This window comes from Chroicocephalus ridibundus, chromosome 3 (assembly GCF_963924245.1).
Source record: "Chroicocephalus ridibundus chromosome 3, bChrRid1.1, whole genome shotgun sequence".
Lineage (NCBI taxonomy): Eukaryota > Metazoa > Chordata > Aves > Charadriiformes > Laridae > Chroicocephalus > Chroicocephalus ridibundus.
The window spans coordinates 10557634-10577611 of NC_086286.1; the positions used below are offsets into that span (position 1 = coordinate 10557634).

The 19978-nt window shown below is 56.0% G+C and overlaps 1 protein-coding gene across 1 annotated transcript; it reads right to left on the minus strand.

The window, feature by feature from the left end:
* Positions 1 to 4899: 4899 nt before the first annotated feature.
* PAX1 (paired box 1) lies at positions 4900 to 10791 on the minus strand. The gene is made up of 5 exons (XM_063328409.1): positions 10788 to 10791; positions 9151 to 9780; positions 7835 to 7977; positions 7459 to 7678; positions 4900 to 4991 (listed from the first exon to the last, which is right to left on the minus strand). The coding sequence occupies exons 1-5, from the start codon at positions 10789 to 10791 to the stop codon at positions 4900 to 4902; spliced, it is 1089 nt and encodes a 362-aa protein (XP_063184479.1).
* Positions 10792 to 19978: the final 9187 nt, after the last annotated feature.

Consider the following 19978-nt stretch of genomic DNA (forward strand, 5'->3'; position numbering starts at 1 on the left):
CACCGATAGAGGAGTGACTGCCCTTCAAAGTTGGCTCCGGCAGCCACGCAGCTGTAGTCTGTGTGTGTGGTGCGTATGCAGCAAATCCAGCACACCTACCCCGCATTAGGCACGTCGGAAATTGCACTTTCACCGGAGAACGGACCCGCGTACGCACGGAGGCCGGTTCCCAGCCTGAAGCCGAGCAGAGCCGCTGCTGCGGATGAGCAGCCACGGTCCTCCTTTGCCATTCAAAAATGCCATCTTCTTCCTTTCTGTTTTTATGGAGCAAGCGAGGCAACGAGCCATCCTCTCAACTTCAGTAGGTCGGGAGGCAAGAATATTCTGTATTAGCTCTAGCCCTGGGAATGTTTCAAGGCGTGAATTATCCACCTCCCTGCAACTTCCAGTCCCTCCACCCCACAGATTCCCTCTAAGTCCCCCCCCAGCCCCTCTAAGTTCCCCTTTCAGGCCGTCTGCCTTCGGATCAGCCTGATTTCCCTCTGAGCAGAAGAAGGAAAGACTGAGCACTGGGCAGGGGTGGCTTTGCCCTCCTCAGTTTGGATGTTCAGACCAAGGTTCGAACCCTGAATCTCCTGGACTTCCAACTGGAGAGAGCCATGCCCAGCTCCAAGGAATCTTCAGTGACAGTAATTATCTTCATTAGCATTATCAACATGGACAAAACAATGTATTTTTCCTCATTTTCTCAGAACTCGGTGGCCTACCGCAGCTGGAGCTCATTTTCCTTCCTCTTCACACTATGTTTTTCTCCACTGCTAAAATATCAGCCTTAGGAAAGTGCTTGTTGTGGCAAATTTCACGCCACATAATATATTGTCTATTAAATTTCCAACTGGAAATGTCTAAATTTCTAACTAGGAGTGCCTGGTAATCCCAGTAACGTCTTGCTGCCGGGGCCATCGGCACTTGCGCCCTGTTGCCGGCACCAGGACCCCTGTTTCGGTCTCGTAAATGCATCATTTTTTTGGAGACCTCTGCTCAGTCCAAGTCCACTTGTCCCACTTTTGCCACGCTGGGCTGAGCTGGGTGCCGCCGTTCGTGCAGCCGACAAGATGCAGTCGGTGCCACAAGGCTCGCATTCCTGCGGCAGCGTGACGGGGGGAGCACGGGGCTTGCTCCCGGGGAGGACACAGGTACCAAGAGTGTCTTCCCACCCAGCAAGGTTTATCCTTAATCTTCCTCATTGGGAACACCCAGACATGGTGTCCTCAACCTGCTTCAACAGGTGACGGCGGGTCTGCATGGGACGGGCCACTGGGTTTTGCTTTTTGGTTGCTCTGCCCACACCAGCAATGCTGCCAGGCGGGGAAACGGGGGGGACAGGCTTCCAGGTGAGCAGCTGCGGGTCTGTGCGGGTCTGTGCGTGTGCGCGGGCGGCTGATCCCAAACGGAGTCGCTCTCCAATAACCATCGGTCAGGATGGATAACTGACCCATGGCTTCCTCGTGAAAGCTCTTCTCTCACCCAGCAAAGCACGGGGCCGGGGCTGGGGCAGGGGTTGGGGGAGGGAAGGAAGACAGCTACCAGCTCTTAAAGACCTGAGTTAAATCCAATAGCTGAAACGATCCCCCCAGAAATTCTGGTTTTCTGTTTGGTTTTGGTTTTTTTGTTTTTTTTTAATGAGAAAGTCCCTTCCCTAATCATAATTGTTAAATTTGCGTTTTTAATAAAGGCTACCGACAATCAAACAGTCAACAAAAGTACAGAAACCGGAATCCTGACTGTACAAAAGCCACTCCGCCGTTACCCAGCGCGCTTCGCTCCGCTCCCCCCGCCTGCCTGCCTTCGAGCAGCATCCCACCGACTGGCTCGGCAACCTCTTCGTGGCACCTCAGCCCCTAAATACCTGCAGAAGGGCAGGTTTCTGCGGTGGCTCTGCCTGACCGTCTGTTCCTGGCTGGGAAAGCGAAGGCTCCTGGCCGGCTGCAGCAGTTACGTGTTTGTGGAACAATAGGGTCTCCCTCTGGTGGCAAATTCCACCCGAGGTGTGCTGACATTGCAGGCAGGGATGGGGCTGCAGGACAGAAGAGCTGGCTTCCAGCCGGCTGCCAAGGCATGGTGCAACTGCTCAGCCCCCGCTGGCTGGCTGTGGGGATGAAGGGGCTCATGGCCCCGCCACCACTCTCCTCTGCCAGGGCAGGGGGTCGCCAGGATGCCCCAGGCAGCAACCGCTGGCATGAGCTTCATGCAGAAGCCTCTGGAGGACCGGGCACACAATGCATCCCGTCACACGACGCATCCCGTCACACGACGCACCCCGTTGTCGCATGGACGGGGCCCAAACAGTCTCAGCCCTGAGGCCAGGTCCCCGAGCTCGGGACACGGCACCTTGCCCACGTGCAGCACTCCTCCGCCTGCCTGCACGCACCAACCGCTTGCAAAGGGATGTCTTTGCCTTGGGGCTGTGGCAAACGCTAAGCGTCGAGTTGTTGTTTGGCGTTTTGGCAGGTTTGTGACAGTCTTGGAAGGGAGTAACTCAGGCACTGGCACACCATCCCATCAGGACACTAATTAAAAGGATTGGACTCTGCGCTATGTCTCTGTCTGACCCCAGCACTCGTGTCTCGCTCATCCCAGACATCCGTCAGAGCCCCCCAGTCCTGTCTCCGCAGGGGGTGGGAGTGCTGCCCCATCCTGTACGGGAGGGCTCGCAGCTGGGTCACCACACAGCAGGGTGCTGGGAACCCGGCTAACAGCAAATACCAACGTGAGCATGGGCATGGGGTGCTGGGAGATGGTGGGGGGGCTAGGGCACATCCAGCCCTGAAGCACCCCAAGGACCCGGGCTTTAGGAACCCGAAGGCACTGCAGGGCCAGACGTGGTTGGCAGAACAGCGCAGCAGCCTATGGGACACAGCGTGGCATTTTCAGGCTATTTCAGCCTTTCGACGATGGGCTGCCACCATCGGGTGCTGGGCATTCCCACTTAACCTAGACCCCTCCACAGCGCAGGACCTCAGCGTGGGTAACCGGCTTCTCCCAGCTCCTCGGCAGAAGGGCTTTTTGGCAGCCCTATGCAGAGGATCGACTAGTTTCTTCAGACTCGTAAGCAGTAAGGCTTCAGCTTTGTCGATATGAGGGGCTCTTCTGACCTCCCAGACCAGCAGAGTCCCAAGAGGGAAAGAGCTTGGACCGTCCCCATGCTCCCCTCTTCCCTGGGAGGGGTTGTATTTCCCCAGCTGCTGCAGTGTTGGAGCGGAGAAAAAGGCCGCGCGTGCTGCGTTCCAGCTTTAAGAGTGTTACTGTCAGTCATCTTTTCCAAAGCTGCTCTGCCACGTACTTGAATGTGGCTTTAAATGGATAAAACTGGCAGGGCACTCGCCAGAGCCATTAGTCATCTGTTTCAGGTGACTCGTCTGTCCTTGCATCCTTTAAAATGTAGCCAGTGACTACATTTTATCACCATAGTTTGGTGGCAGATCTTGCCCTGGGACAGTACTCTCGCCTACTTAAAATTCCCTCCTTTCCCTCCCGTGCTTTGTAGTCAGTTGCAAAGACCAGCTCTAGCTGGAGGCTTTGCAGCAGCAGAGGCAAAACTGAACTTTGCCACCCCGAGGTTGAAGGCAAAATAATTTCCTGGGGTGGGATGTCAAATTTGGCATCCCGCTCGCTCCCTCCCTCCCACAAAGACACGCTCTCTGCAAAAAGCCAGGCGTGTATTCTCCTGCCAGGATATTTCCTCCCTGCCCCACTGTAGGACCTTCCCCTTCTCCAGACAATGAAGGGACCGAAGCCAATGGCAGCGGCTGGTGGAGCCAGGGAATGCAAAAGCCCAGTGGAACCCATCCTGAACGCGCCCCAGCCGGATGGACAGGAGGGGGATAACGAACCCTGGTGGGTGGGCTGTGAGGGGCAGTCCTGCTGCCACCCCCCCCCCCCGCTTGCCCATGGCCAGGTGAGGCAGGTGGGAAGCTGGCCCAGGGCTGGGGGGCAGTCGCCCACCTCCCCTCCTGTGCCCAGAACGAGCCTGTAGCCCCATAGCATCAGGAGTCACCCAGCGGGGCCACGGCCACCCCGATGCAGGAGAACCCCCAAAACTGCACGTGCAATTAGGCACGGGGAACAGGGCTGCAGTGCCCTCACAACAACACAGGGGCCCCGGGCTGGTGGTTGCATGAATCCAGAGCTGGCACAGAGCGATTCATCCCAGCCAAGTGCCCCCAAGATCCCACCGGGTCTCTGCTGCTCCCAGGTAACCCGCAGACGCCATCTGAGGCTGGGGGACACCAGGAGAAATGAAGGTGCTCTGCCAGACCTCAAGGGAAGGTGGTCAGCAGCGTGTGCCCACGGTAGTCACTTTTTATTAAGGTTTGTAATTATAAAAATATATCATAAAATGTTGTGGCACACGTGTCCATTTCTGCTCCGGGGCAGAGGAACTGGAAGGTTCGGACGGAGCGGGCTCCATCGCACAGCTTGTCTGGCTGCGGCGTGGGGAAGCCAGAAACCACTCCCGGGAGGAAACGTGCTCCCTTGGGCGGGGACAGAGCCGCGGACGCTCCAAGCAATGTCTGGGGACAGAGGGGTTCGCTGCCCTGCATCCAACAGTCTTCAGAGACATGGGAAGGAGAAAGAAAAACTGAAAGCAAGAAAAAAAAAAAAAAAAAGACAAAATAAAGAAGGAAGACTGAATCTCTTCTGTAACCTCTTTCCAATCTGATGGAGGTAAAGCATCCCTCTCGGCAGTGTAAGTGAACGTCCCGACTGCACTCTCCTGAGCGGGGATTTGCTGTGGGAGGATGTCACCTCTCACCACTGGGCTGTCTCCTCGTTGCCGCGGGCACCTGCTGGAGGCAGTGGCACTTTTGGTACAGTTTGGTACCACTTCAGGCTTCGGTTACAGTTTGCAGGTGCTTATTCCAAGAGTCACTGTCTCTTGACTGCAGCTCCGTGGCTCTAGGAAGAGGAGGCTGGGATAGAGAGTCCATGGATGGTGTTTAGAGGGTCTGGAGATTTCCCCACAGGGCTGGCAGGTTTTCTGTCCACAACTGCAAGAAGGGTAGAGAGGGGAAAAAAAAAGACAACAACAAGGCAGGGGATTGACAGACTCCAAACACATTGCTACAGCCGGGCGTGTTTCACATCTGCACGCACACGGGACCTCTTCCAACAGCTCCCCAAAAATAGCTCTGCCCCATCAGACCCCTCCACCTCCCTGCCCTCAGGAAAACCATCCCTTCAGAAAGGGGACCGCCAGGCTCCGTGTATCAGAGCTCTGCATGGGAAATGGAGAGGAAAGCGGGGATGCCTCCCCGAACAACAGGGATCTTGATGACGACAGACCCCCTTTGCTATTGCCGGAGACCTGGATCTGCCTGGAGATCCCAGCCATACAGAAAACACGTCCCACACGCTTCCTTAAAATCTGTTATTGGGTTGCCCTGAGAGCAGACCGTGCTCCCAGTGCCGGGAAGGGGAAAGGATCTGCGCACCATGCCAGCTGTAGGTAAACTCCTGTTGAGCTTCTCCCCAGCCCCAGCTCATCCCAGGCACGGGGCTGGGCCAGGCTCCCCGTATCCCCCCACACCGCCCACGCACCGGCCTTCGGGGCAGGGAGGGGATGCGAAGTGTCCCGGGGCTGCCGTGGGCATTGGAACAGACAGGGAGATTTTTCTGGGGAAATAACGGCTGTGAAATCGGAAAAGACCTGAACCGGAGGGCGAAATTGCCCGGCTGAGTTTCTTGGTTGTTTTTTTTTTTTTTTCCCCCTCTGTCTTTCTTTATCTCTTTCTCTCCTTCTCTCCCGGTTCTTTTCCTTCTCTCTCCCCGGACGATGCGGGAGCCGGGAGCGGCGAGCCCGGCCGGCCGCACCGGGAGCGGAGCGGGGGCCCCAGCCCGCCCTGCCTCCCCCCCCGCCCCCCCCGCCGGGCGACCGCCCTTCCTCCGCCAGCCCCCTGCTCGGAGCCGGGGCGGGGGGGCGCGCGTTTTGCCGGATAATCCAAAATTTGCTTTGTCCCAGCAGAACCAGAAAACCGATCCGAATAAAATCAAAAAGAAAAAAAAAATGTAAAGGGGAAAAAAACCCCAAAACCTCCAAACAAAACCGTTTAAAGACAGTCTGTGGGCCTTTCGGTAGCACCGGCTTGAAGTTTGGCAAATTAGAAAACTCAGGTTCCCAGACACTTAAAATGTGAGGAAAATACCTCGAAAAATTCACTAAATACGCGCGGATCATCTTTCCTCCTTCGTTCGTTTTCTTTCCTTTTTTCCTTACTTTTTTCTTTCCTTCTTTCTCTCTCTCCCTCTTTCCTTTTCTTTTTTCCCTTTTTCTTTTCCTTTTCTTCCTCGTTTTCTCGCGCTCTGTTTCTCTGTTATTATTTTTTTTTCAAATAATTGGTTTACGATTATCTATTTTCATCCATTGATACTCGCAATAACTTATCCTCTGCACAACTGATGTTATAACTCGCAGCAGGTTGACATAGTTAGATAGAAATGGTAAAGGTTCGTATATAAAAAAAAAAAAAAAAGAAAAAAGAATAAAAACAACAAAAAGTGGACTAATAAATGGGAAATTAATTGCAAATGTGAAAAAGAATAAAAAGTCTAATACCACGGAAAAGGAGAAAGATATCGATGGGGATTTTATATTCAGAACAGATGAGTTGAGATTTTTAAAACGAAACCGCCTATTGAGGAAATAAAGCTTCCATCAATGAACCGAAATAATTAGCAGGAGATAAAAGAAACAATTAACAGCCTTTAGTATATATACGTCGAAATCAAACCCATGTGATTCTCACAGGGAGTTTATCTTTCGGTACTCCCCACGGCGGGGGATTTACAATGTAAATAATTCCTCGTCGAGACTTCTGCCTTTCTGCTTTATCTGCAAAGCTCCTCGGTAAGATGGATGCCGTTGGTACCTCTTTTTTCTCGTTGTTAATATTCGGAGGACCTGGGGCAAAGCCTCCGACGTGCGGTCCTGCCGCACCCCGCAAATTCCGTCCAGAAAGCCGTCCCTGGACGGGGTGGGGGGGATGAAAAGCCGAGGATTCGCCCTAAACCTTCCCGCTTCCCCGGCGATTTCCAGCGTACACAAGCGCAAATGACGAGGAGAAATGATTTCCAGTTTATAATCCCGATGTGTCGGCTGAGGCAGGGCGGGGGGAGGCTGGACCGGGACCCATCGAATACTGGGGCGGGGGGCACCGGTGGGGTCACAGAGGAGGACCGGTTCTGTCTGAGGTTTGGGCAGCAGCAAGGCAAACGCCGGGGACCGCAGCCGTCAGCCCCAGAGCCCTCATGGTGGGGGGGAAATACTATGGATATTTAAAATATTCAGCGAGGTAACCTCTGCCTGAAGGTGTAGGGACCCGCACCCGTCCCTTAGCCCCCACGTTGCTCTCCCGCTTGCCGAGCCGCCCCCATCGAGGCCCCCGGGGGGTCCGCAGCCGCCCCGCGCCCCACTCCTGGGATGTCCCCCGCCGCCCCCCGCTCCCCTCCCTGGCTCACCTTCCCTCCCGGGCTGCTTGAACGCCATCGCCGCGGCCAGGTCGCCTCCGTGCACCGCCACGCCGGGTCCGGGGTGGGCCAAGGGGCTACCCTGCGGCTGCCAGGGATGGCCCGGGGGGATGTAGCCGCCGGCCGGCCCGCCGTAGACGCCGTGCTGGTTGGAGGGGGGGTAGGCGCAGGCCGGGAGGAAACTGCCCACCGAGGAGAGCCCCGGGGCGGGCTGGGGGACAGGCACAAAGAGACATGGGGTTACGCAGGGGAGCATAGCTGTGCGGGGTGGGGGCACAGAAAAAATCCCTTGTCCCCTCCTGCCCCCCCCACCCTTGCCCCCTCTTGCCCCTGCTCCTTGTCCTCTCCTGTCCCCCGTAGCAGTTACCTGCGGGTATTTGATATCTCCTTCCATGGCAGCCTTGTCGATGCCGTTGACCGCCTGAGCAGGGGGGAAGGCCGTCCTGTTCACGCTGGGCCAGTCTTCCATTTTGGGGGGGTAGGCAGAGCCCTCTGTGCCAGCCAGAGCCCCTGGGGAGGAGAACGCGCCGGCTCCGTTAGCGTTACCTCTTCTTGTCCCCCTCCCCAGACCCGGCCGGTTTAGTGCCCCGGAAAAGGGATTGGGGCGAAACAGGGGCACAGCCCGGGTCTGCAAGTGCCTGTTCGGATAAACCCGATGCGGGGGGGACGACAGCTCCGCCTCGCCTCGCCTCCCACTCTCCGCCAGCATCCCGGGACACAGCCCGCTCCCCCGCCAAAAGGGCCGGGGCGGCCCGGGAAAGGCTCGGTCCTGGCGGCCGAAATTAGGTGTACCCTGGTTTGGTACCCCACCTGGGGAGAGAGGCTGGACCCCCCCTTCAAAACACAGTCCCTCGGCCCGGTTCTCCGCACAGTCCCCCCCACCCCCCCCATCACTTCCATGCTCCCGATAATTTAGGAGGCCCAATTTCTCATCTGACGAAGGAGATTTATAAAAGTGACATCGGAATTTTAAAGATAAATGATTGCACGGAGGGAAACGCATGCGGTTGATTTAGTCGGGCTTTTGGGAAGGATAAAAGGACTCGCAACCCCCCCTTCTTCGCCATGTCCCCCCCGGGAGCCGCCGGGGCAGCCGGGCCGGGGCCGGGGAGCAGGGCTGGCGCTGCCGGAGCTCTCCTCGCCTCCGCCGGCCGCCCGGAGCCCCGGTCACAGCGGCCCCGCGGCGCTCCTCGATTCCTCCGCCCCGGCTCGGTTTTTAAGAAAACCAGGGCGATTTCTCGGGGGGGATCCCAAAGAGCGCCGTGCCCGTTCTCCGAGGTGGCTTGCTTGCCTTCCTCTTTCCTCCCCCCTTTTCCTCTCCCCTGGCTTGTTTTCTCCCCCTTTTTACCCCCCTTCCATATTTTTTTTCCCTTCGCAAAGAGAAATTCAGGGCTCCGAATTTGCGGTCGGCAATCTATCATCCCTACGAAAATATTTTCCACATTTTTCATAAAAAGTTCAAGATGTCTGAGCCTCGCCGCATCTGGCCCCGCCGCCCCGTCCTGCCGGGTGCGGCGACCAAAAAAACCAAACCAAAACAAAACAAAAAAAAAGCCTTTCACCCCCCCCAAAAAAAAACCGGGGTCGAGCGGCGAAAGAGCTGCCGGCCAGGAGGGGAAGGAGCGGTCCCTGCCCGGGGCTCCGGGGCCGGGTTTGGGCGCGGGGCCGCAACGCGGTACCCACCCGTCTGCTCCACGAAGGTGCGGATGCCCAGGATGTTGGTGACGGAGTGGGCCGAGGGCCAGGAGCGGGGCAGGCTGACGTGGGCGGTGGCCACGGTGGCCCCGGGGTGGCCCCCCATCTTGGCGGCCGGCGAGGCCATGGGGCTGGGGTAGGGGTACTGGTAGATATGGTTGTAGGGCAGCGCGGGCTGGGGGGGCGGCTGCTTGCCGCCGTCGAAGGGGCCGGGCTGGGAGAGGCTGCCGATCTTGTTCCGCAGGATCCTGCTGATGGAGCTGACCGAGGGGACGTTGTACTTGTCGCAGACGCCGTCGGCCAGCAGCCGGTCGCGGATCTCCCAAGCGAAGATGCCGGGGTCGCCCTGCTTGTAGTCACGGATGTGCTTGACCACGTTGGGGGTGGTGACCCGCGGCTTGCTGCCGCCGATGGCCCCGGGCAGGATGGAGCCGGTCTCGTTGTACCGGGCCAGGATCTTGCTGACGCAGCCGTGCGAGACGCGGAGCTGGCGGCTGATGTCGCAGGGCCGGATCCCGAGCTGCGCCAGCTCCACGATTCGCAGCCGGATGGCGTTGGGCAGCGGCCGCCCGTTGACGAAGACGCCGCCCAGCTGGTTCACCTCCCCGTAGGTGTGCTCTGCAGCGGGCCGGCACCGCCGGCGGGCAGCGTTACCGGCGGGCGGCGGCGGCGGAGGGACGGGGACGGGGATGGGGACACGCCGCCGCCCGTGTCGCGGCCCCCGCGGGCTGCCCGGTCGGCGAACGTACAACCGGCAAGCGGGCGTGGGAGAGGGAAGGGGGAGAGGAAAAGGGAAGGGGAAAAGAAAAACGAAATGAAAAGGGAAGGGGAAAAGGGGGAAAAGAAAAAGGAACTGAAAAGAAAAGGGACGGGTGACAGTGTGGAAAAGAAATGAAAAGAAAAAGGACGGGGGGAAATGGGAAAAAAAGGAAAGGAAAGGAAAGGAAAGAAAAGGAAAGGAAAGGAAAGGAAAGGAAAGGAAAGGAAAGGAAAGGAAAGGAAAGGAAAGGAAAGGAAAGGAAAGGAAAGGAAAGGAAAGGAAAGGAAAGGAAAGGAAAGGAAAGGAAAGGAAAGGAAAGGAAAGGAAAGGAAAGGAAAGGAAAGGAAAGGAAAGGAAAGGAAAGGAAGAACGAAAGAGAAAAGGAGTTAGAAAGAAAGAAAGAAAGAAAGAAAGAAAGAAAGAAAGAAAGAAAGAAAGAAAGAAAGAAAGAAAGAAAGAAAGAAAGGAAAGAAAGAAAGAAATGACGAACGGAAGAGAGAAAAAAAACGAGAAACAAAGAAAAAAATAGAAAAAAAAAGACGGGGGAAAAAAGGGAGAGAGAAAGAAACAACGAAACGGGAGAAAGAACCGAAAGAAGAGAGCAGAGCGAAAGAGAAGGAAGGGAGTGGGGACGAATGGGGGAGCCGAGAGCCTTCCCAGCCGGGCATGTCGTGCCGGACCCCCGCCCGCCGCCACGACGGCCCGGAGGCCGCGCCGCCGCCCGGGCCGCTCGGCGTGGCCGCAGCGACGGTGCCGGGTCCGGCGGGCGGGGGTCCAGCCCGCCGCCCCCCCCGACCGGTTTGCCCCCCCCTCCTCCCACCGCGGAGCCCGTCCCGGAGCCCTCCCCGCCGCCGCCCGTCCTTACCCATCGCCCGGCGCCGGGGAAGCGCCGCTCCGCCCGGGGAGGGGGCACCGCCTGCCCGCCGCGCCGCAACCCCGGCCCCGGCCCCGGCATAGAGGTCCTGGGGAGCGGCGGAGGGCGGCCCGGCTTGGCGGCAGCCGGCGGCGGGGGTGTCCTGGCGGAGCCGGGCCGGTTCCCCGCTTGCGGGGAGCCCCCGCCGCTACTTGGGATCAATTTGACGTGGGAAACACGTCAATCTCGGCCGTCACGGTGGAGGCGCCGCCGCGGGCCGCCTATTGGCTCCCGCCTCGCTCCTAAATGGCCGCGGCCGCCGCTCCCCGCCGCGGAGAGGGGGGAACGGGGCGGCGAGGGGGGGACGGCACCCTCCGCCCGCCCCCGCGGGGCCGAGGCTGCCTGCACCGTCCCCACGGGACGCAACACCCACCCCACCCCACCCCACCCCCCCCCACCCCCCGCCCCCGCCCCGCACGCCCCGGGCCCGTTTTAGGGATGCTAGAAGGCGGAGCGGGGTCGATCGTGGGGTGCCCACGTCGTGTTTCCCCCTCCTCTCCTTGAGGCGGCAACGTCCCCTCGTCTCGTTCCCACGCGGGACGGAGACACGGGCACCCGTCCTGCCTCCAGCCGCGACGGCCGTCGCAGGGCCGGGACCCACGGGCGAGGACATCGCCAAGGGATCCGGGGCTGGGGGCGGGGGGGGGGGGGAGTTGTGCTTTCGGGGGGAGCCGCCGGCTGCCGGGGCGGCCCGGTGACGAGGGGATCTGCTCCGGGCCGGCGCCGGACACCTTCCCCGCCTGGCTCCCCCCGCAAACCTGCTGCCGCCCACGGAGCATCGAAATCCGCATGTTTTCTTACCCGAATCGTAACGCACGAAGGCAGCCCGGTAAAAGGCGGATGGAGCGAGTGTTTGGGGGATTTCTGTGCGGTTCCCCCCCCGCCCCTCGCCTCTCCCCCGTCAAGAACGGTCGGTGGGAAGATCGTGAGTGTTTCTCCGCAAACGACTGGAAGTGGAGGGGCGGACAGAGGGGAAAACCGCCTGGCAGCCAGCCGCGGGCATCGCCTTTGCATCCTCATCGAAAGCCCGCTCCTCCTCGGGTTTTGAATTGGGGGTGCTGGGGGGGCAGACGGGCAGCGGCGGCGGGCAGCGGCGGGCGGGCAGCCCCCCCGGCCCGGGCTCCGGCCCCCCGCCGGCAGCGCGGGCAGCGGCGGGCAGGAGAGGCAAACGGCTTCTCCGGCCAGGGCAGGGCATCCGTGCGGGGACGGGCACGGGGGAAAGCCCCCAGGCGGTGCCCACCCGGCCGCCTCCTCCTCTCCCCCACCCTCCCCCGAGACGTGGGATGAAACCCCTGCGCGCCCGCCGGGGTCGGGGCAGACTGTGCCGCCTGAGCGTTGGAAAGCCGTCGTCGGGAAAAGAGAGCGGATCGATTAAAAATCAGCTGAGAACGGCAAAGAGATGGGTGCCTCGTGTTTGCCTTCCCCTTTCCCCCCGCGGCTTCCCCCCGGGGGACGGCCATGGCGACGAATTTGCCGCCCTCAGCCCCGGGCGGAGCGCGGCGGGAGCGGCTGCCGGCAGCCCACGGGCAGGAGGCAATCGAAAGGCGGCCGAGGAAACCAGGTGTCTTTCTCCCTGCCCTAGCAATCCAACGGGACGATTTTTTCGGGGCATGTTGGGTTCTTCTTCCCTTTTCCCCCGGGAACCGTGTCCAGCCCGGAGCCGGGCTTGCCCGCCGCCGCTGCCCGCCCGGGGCCGGGGGCTGCCCCGATGGCCTCCGCCTCCGCAAGCTTTGAGCCAGAAAGGACAAGAGTTTGGCATCATTAGAGGGGTCGGGAGACGTGGCCGCGGGGCTCCGCGGCTGCCTTGTACCGGCGGGAGAGTGTCCTCCCCGGCCCGGCCGGGTGCAGGCGTGTGTGTGCGGAAATAGCGGGGAAGGAAAGTAAGAAGAAGAGAAAAAAGAAGAAAACGAAAATGGAAAAGGAAAAGAAAATAAAGAGAAGAAAAGAAGAGAAAATAAGACGGGAAAGGAAAAGAAAACGAAGAAGAAGGAAAAGAATAAGAAAGAAAGCGAATAAAGAAAAGAAGAAGGAGAAGGAGGAAAATAAGAATAAAAAAAAGCGAAGAAGGAAAAGATGCCAACCCGGCTGACCAAACGGGCGATAAAGTAATTAATAATATGCCCCAAATGCCCTTCGTGTGCTCAGTACCCTGCGGACTGATGGGGGCAGAGCATCGGGGCTGCCCGGCACCCCCAAACCTGCTGCCCCCCGGGTCCAACCCCTCCCGCCCGCCCCCCGACCTTGCTCTGAGATGGTTTTAATTTGCTCCGGCTCTTTTTTTCCCCTCTTCCGTCCCCTCTTTCTCCACTCCTCTCTTGGCCCTCTCGGTTTATCGGCGCTCCCTCCCGCCTCCGGTTTTGATTTAACGTCGTGAGCTCATGGTCCGGCATGGAAAATATTAAGCTGGGGCTAAAGTGAGGGGGGCGGGGGGAGGGAAGCTCCTGTCGCCCCACGGGCGAGGGACAGACTGTCCCGGACCGGGAAACCCTCCCCGGGAACTCTCGGCTCGGGAAGGTGCGCTGCCGCTGCACCTCCGTCCGCACTTCGCTCCTCGGCTGGGGAACAGATAAATACCTTTTTTTAAAAAATAAATAAATAAATTATTTTCTTGCTACTGCTGTGATGGAAAGCTCAGAAAAGTCCCCTTATTCTAACCATATTTGCAAAAGCTGCCAGACGTTTGTGCATATTTTTGTGCTGTACCTTCCAAGGAGCTGAGCTTCATGTGACAAACGCACGACCTTGCATTGTTAGCGTTGCTGGGGGGGGAAAAAAATTAGATATATCTGCAGTGAAGCAGGTAGCTCTGAAAGCTTTTTTCATTTTTAAATAGAAAAATCAAAAATATTCCTCTACTGCGGCAGCTGACAATTAGTATAGTTAAAGGCAGGGGTTTCCATGCGTTTCCCCGTTATTTATTCTATATTCATTAATGATTCAGAAACGTTGTGGCTCTTACTGGGGATATTTAGTTTAGTCATGGTTATGGAGCTCGTTTTCTGTCACGAGCAATCAAAATTGGAAAATCCTATTGCAGCGGGTTCAAAACAAGCGCCTGTTCACAAAAGGCACGCTGCAAAGCATAATGTTTCTCCCTTGCAAAGTGGAGTGCAATATTATCTGGGTGCCTGTGCGTGTGCTTTTTGTGTCAGAAGGATCACAAAATTACTTCTGACAATTTTTTTTTCTTGAGCATTTTGACACTGGCTAAATACAGCGCGTCGAACAATCCCGCTGTCAGGACAGAAAAATGCGTTCTGTTTTCTGAAGAAAAGGCTTTGAGAGCTCCAAAAAATAAAATCATTCTTCAAAGCTTAATGTGCTGTCTGAGCCATTTTGTTTAATCATATATTTCACTTTGGTAAAGGCCACAGGTTGAGTAATTAACAATAACTTGGTTTCATTTGTCAAAAACAATTTAGCTGGATAAAATATATTCCACTGCAAACCAGAACGCTCCTCGATTCCACATGGAGAGAAAAAAAAATACCAAAACCACCGGATTTTTAAGTTTGGATTTATTTTTTTTTTCCTAAAGACTAAATTTTTGGTCACAGATTCTTAATGTGAAAATGACAGTGAGATCCCGGATCCTTTACAAATTCTGTCTAGTTCTTGTGTAAAACATTGTTGACCTGAGGGCAACGCAGATGATTTAAAATTATTCTCTTCGCTTAAATAAATAGCAGTGGATATATCCTACCGTCCTTTTTACTGACAGTATCACTGTTTTCTTCTCTTTTTCTGCCTGTAAACCATTTCGGATCACTTGTAAGTCACTGTGTGTGAATTCGAAATCTCTTTTAATGCCCTGAGAAGCGCACAGGCAGTGTGAGGGTTTTTTAGCTGTGGTCTGGATCCGCCTGTCTCCCATCAGCTATCGAGGTGCACAGCTGCAGGCCATCACCTTAGCTTACCAGGTATCGAAGTTTTTAAAATACAAAGCAATTTGAGAACAATATTAAACAACTCTCAACATTAACGGCACGCAGAGGTCTCGCTGGAGGGGAGGTTTGCGGGCTGTCGGTAGAAGGGGGTGAGCGGGACCGGGGGCTGCCAGCTCTGGCTGGCTGTGTCTCAAAGGAGGGGGCAAACCAAAGCCTCTTCCTTTCAAAAGCTTAATACTGTGAAAAAGACATCTGTCAGACGTATGCGAGGGGGACTGGCTCGCGGGAACGGCTTCATCGAACGCCAGGGTCGGTATTGAAATTCAGTTCAGCTGCTTGGGAATGGACCGGGCTGGACTTCGCCGGCTCCTCGCTGTAGGGGAGGAGGCTGCAGCTGTGGGGGTCTCCGAGGGCAGGGGCAAAGCACCATTGCATCGCAGCCCGGCAGCTCCTTCCCAGCAGAGGAGTTTGGGGAGGATGAAAGCATGCACCCGTTCTTTCAAAAGCAGGTAGGAAACTCTAGTTCTGCGGAGGACAGCACTGCTCTCCCCCTGCTCACGCTGCTGGCCACAGCAGCATGGCTTGAGGGGCGAAAATCCCGAGACCAGCAGCTGAGCACCTCTTTTCCTAGCTTAAGCTCAAACCATTGTGAAAGCCGCGCTCTGGCGTGTAATGTCATTGCACGGGCTCTGGGCAGGTGCCGTATCTGCTCGCAGGCAGCGAGTTCGTCCCCTGATCCCCAGCGTATATGTCAGCGCCTGCCCTGTTTCCGTGGGTAGGAAACGAGGTCTCGTGCCACAGCAGTCATTTTGTGTTATACAGCCTCCACGGGGGAATTCAGAGCTGAGAGGGGCACTCAGCTTTTTGATTTCCTGGGTTTGCTGAGCCCGTTACAAAAAGACACCTCTCAGCTTCTGCATTCAGGTCCTTTCCAGCTTGTCTTTAGGAGTACTGAAAACATCATCTGCACAGCCCCCTCCTGTGCTCTTGCCGGGGCTAGGGCAAACATCCATCCCTCTCCTGCAAATGCTCATCCGGCCACAGTGCCACAGGGCGCTGAGAACCCACAGTCCTCGTGACTTTGGTGGGAGCTGGAGGTGCTGCGAGAAACAACCAGCACCTTCTCAGATGAAGTCCTTGTCTCCTGCCTGGCCAGCTGCCCCTGTTGACCGCTGGAGTCAACGTCTGTCTCTCTGTCCGTTTTGGTGAATGTTTCACTGGTCCTACAGCGCACTGAAAGAGAAACAAAAAAAAAAAAAAACCCAAATATTTTCCTTTAGATTAAGCTCTTGCTTAGTGTTAAACCCATATGGAAGTCTTTGCCTGAGTGTAAATCTCTGCAAGATCAGCTTATTAGCTTATGCCCAACTTTGCAAACAAACGCGGCACGTGCTTGCCGACAGAAGGGATGAAGGGCTGCTAAACCTATTCCTTTGTTTTCGTATTGCAATGGTTTTCTCGTGACCATAATGAAGTGGGAAGGCCGCACACTTGGCAAAGAAGCGGATGTTAAGTTGCGCTGCTGGAAAAACACATCGAGTAGGCTGAAATAGCACCAGGTCGGCTTGTTGCGTTTGGCACCACGGCGTACGGAGAGCGGCTGCACGCTGAACAGCACGCATGTGGCCCCGGGGGAAGAGCGGGGAATCTCCTCCTCGTGGCAAATACCTCAGATGAGATTCAAATACCTTTACTCACGCTTAAATCAGCCAGGCTTTATGTCCATCCGGCACATCACCCCCTGGCGCTCAGACATGGTCCTCTGTCCGTCTTGTGGGGGATCTTCTCATCCCTAGGGAGTCCTGGAGAAGGACCGTGGGGGCAAAAGGAGGGGACGTACATCTGGGTGGCCTGAGCCGATGGTCTGGAAGAAAGGTAAGATAAATAATCCAGATTTTACAGAGGAATAACCTGCCCTGCCTTTTAGACAGCAATAGTCTCCTGGATGCCACCTGATGCCAGGATCTCCACCTGCTGCAAGACTCTGCGGCCAGCCAAGGGGCAGCTGATGCAAACACCAGTCGGAGCAGATTCAAGTGGCGACCCTGGCCCCCACCTCGCGTGTCACCTGCTCCACTGGCTGCAAAGATGTACCTCACAGGCCACTTGCTGGCAGCCGGGGCAAAAGAAGGCACCCTCCAGATTAGTTTGCCTTGCGCATTTTGCGCAATGTCTGGCTTGGCGTTAGGGGCGGCGAAGGATGTAACAGGTTTAATTTTAGAGCGCTGGCCTGCGAATATAATGTACCTTCTGCAGCTCTTTACGACCTGGTGCCACACTTCATAGCTCTTAACAAGGACGCTGTATGAGGTATGGACTCAGCGTGTTGTTCCAGCAAGCCAAGAGCTGCGTTTCACGGTGTTGTATCAAAGCATTTCACAGATTTCAGAGCCATTTAGTGGCAGGTAAACTCTTTTCAGGGATCATTTCACAGCAGAAACTTGTATCAGTATGAAAACGCACTGAGGTAGCAAGGCAAGAGTGAGGTGAGCAGCAGAGAACATTATAACCATCATAAAGACTGAATAATCATCGCAAAACTCTGTTTATTTCTCCCTGTATGTGACACGGGGGATATGAAATGGGATTTACAGCACATAAAGCTATGAAGAGCTGCCTTGTCCATTCTAGCAGGCTCCTTCAGGCCTGAAGCACCTCTCCAGGGACTGCTCCGGTGATGCTCCCTTTGCTTCTCGCTCCTGCGTGCCTGTGCTGGCAGCGTGCTCCTCGCACGAGGCCCTTAAAACTAAAGATGAAGGGGGGCGGAAAAAACCCCAACCTTATCTTCGCTACCCTGCAAAGTGAGCAAAGACTAAGAGTGGGCACTGTGAGCAGCAGCCCGCCTTGCATGAAGGCACAGCCCTTCCTCCTCCTCCTCCTCCTCCTCCTCCCATGGGCACAGCAGCTAAACCCCGCAGTTCACCGCACAGAGCCGCAGGGCCAATGCACTCTCTGCCCTGTCGTATTTGCCAGTATCAAATACCGCCAGCTCCTAGAGCTGATTTCCCAGATTTGCCCGTATCCTCCCTCCCCGCCACCTGGCCGCAACAATGCACCACGACCTGGGCACGAAGCCTTGCGGGGGCAGCGGGATTTTTCTCAAGGCTTCGTCTCAGCCGCGAGCTCTCCAGCAGGTCCTTTTGGTGCAACCCCCATGCCAAAACTGCGGCGCGGCGAGCCGCAGGTGGCGCGACGGAGACCTAAACCCTCCGACGGCAGGAAGGGCCGCCAGCTTCTCCCATCCCCTTTGTTCCGAGGGACACGCTGTACATTGTGGTTCCTTGGCCAGACAAAGATGGGGCTGGTGGTACAATGGTGGTCCATTTCCCCTCCCAAAGGAAAAAGGGGAAGCCTGTGACATGGGTGGCAATGCTGCTTTGGAGGATCTACTTCAAATGCGACCGGCAACAGCTGGAGCCCAATATTAGAAGATGAGCCTGCGTAAGACGCTTTTCCGTCTTTCTTGGTGAAGGCTGCGTTTGCCCTGGGCTGATACTGGCTTTATGCCCTGCCGCCGGAATAAAAGCACCCGCAGATAGTGATGGGTGCTGCACGGCACTGGCACCAAATGGGCTCACGCTTGGCGTGAAATATTTTGGAATGGAAGCTATTGCTCAGTTCCCCTCGTCTCCCTGAATCGACAGGGCTGGCAAGAGACGATGAAAATAAACACACAAAAAAAAATAGTTATTTATGTCCCTATAAATTGTTTTCATCGAAGCCTTTTTCCAGAGGGAAAAAAAGTCCTTTGAGCAAAATGAGTCCTTTTTTTTTTTTTTTTTTTCTTCAGGCGTGTGGCGTTGGGTAGAAATGTTTTAAGATGCAAAATATGGTTTTCTGATTGTGTTTTTTGGACAGATAAGTGAAAATGACTAGTCCTGTATGGCTGGAAAAGTTTTAGTTTCATTTCAGGAGAAAGCCAAAATACTTTTTGATCTCTCTGGTTTGGGTTTGATGGGAGGTGCTCTGTTAGTTTGCTTTGCAAGAGGGGGGAAAAAAACCCTCCTGGCTTCTTTCCTTTCAGTTTTTTCCTGGAAAACAGACACAACATTTTTGCAGTAAGCTCTTGTAAAAAAGAAATTCGTGGCACCGCTCTGCAGCTGTGAGGGCATATGGAGCGGGAGAAGAGCTGCCGAATAACACGATGGTGTTCGCGCAGCCACTTCTCCAAACCAGGACATCACTTTCGCTTGTGCCCCTCCCTCCTTGCCCCTCTTTACCTCTGCCTCCGTGTTCATCCCTGTCAGGCAGAACCCAAGCCCAGACCTGGTTTCATGTTGGGATATATTTAATACAGATGTCATTTGAAACCAGACCTTGCGTGAGACTTGTTGCAGCAAGTCAGATAAAAGATGTATAGCCCCCCGTCCCCAAAAATGGGCATAAAAAGACCTTTACTTGCTCTGTACCCTCCCAAGCGAACTCCAGAATAGAGGGACCTGCTGATTTATTTATTTCCTTTTTTTTGCATAACACATCAATGCGTTTAACCTACGTAAATTTGTCTAATCCTATGAGCATCGGTGGGGGGAGGGGCGGGAGCTGGGAGATGAAAGCAGACCCGACCAGGAGCTGACTGGGACTTGCAGCAATTTCATCGTGCAGGAAGCCAGGCATCTTCCAGGGAGTCCGCGTGGACCTGGCAGCTCCTTCTTTCTGTTGAACCCGCGCCTGCGGTATCAGCTCCTAAAGATTTTAAACGAGAAATGAAACCTGTTGTAAGTTACGTGAATGCTGCTGCTGCTTTCTGATAGTTTTCCTGGGACAGCGGCAGCAGGAAGGAGCAGGGAGCGCTGGAACGGGAACATCTGCATCGCTGGCGGCCATCATCGGGACGGGGACCACGGACCGCAAACAAAGAGCGGAGCGGCTCCTTTCTGGACTGCCCCTTCTAAATCAAACGCTGCTCCTGTAGGGAAAGCATACAGGTTATTTGAGTTATTGTGTGTTACTGGACATACGCAATGCCAGAAGAAACAGCAGCGTCGCCATTCGCCGTTCCCGAATCTAACCTGAACAGCTCTGCTCTCCGGGTTAAGATTTATTTGTGTGGTGTGTAGTATGTATGGTCCTGTCTTCTGGCACAAACCTTATTTCCCTCCGTGCTCCCTCTGCCTTTGTTCAATCCTCCTTCTCCGACAAGGATTTCAGGGGGTTGGCAGCGCCCCTCGCTGCCCCCGTTGCCGTCGGAACTGGCAGTGCTGCCTCAGGATGGGCAAAGCCAGCCCCGGCCCCCATGGTGTGCACCGAGGGCCA

Excerpts from the sequence above, each read along its gene's own strand:
- PAX1 (XM_063328409.1), bottom strand. Across the intron at positions 7,679-7,834 it reads GAGATATCAAATACCCGCAG|CCCGCCCCGGGGCTCTCCTC; the intron begins GTAACTGCTACG and ends CCTGTCCCCCAG. Across the intron at positions 4,992-7,458 it reads CAAGCAGCCCGGGAGGGAAG|TTGTGGACAGAAAACCTGCC; the intron begins GTGAGCCAGGGA and ends CCCTTCTTGCAG.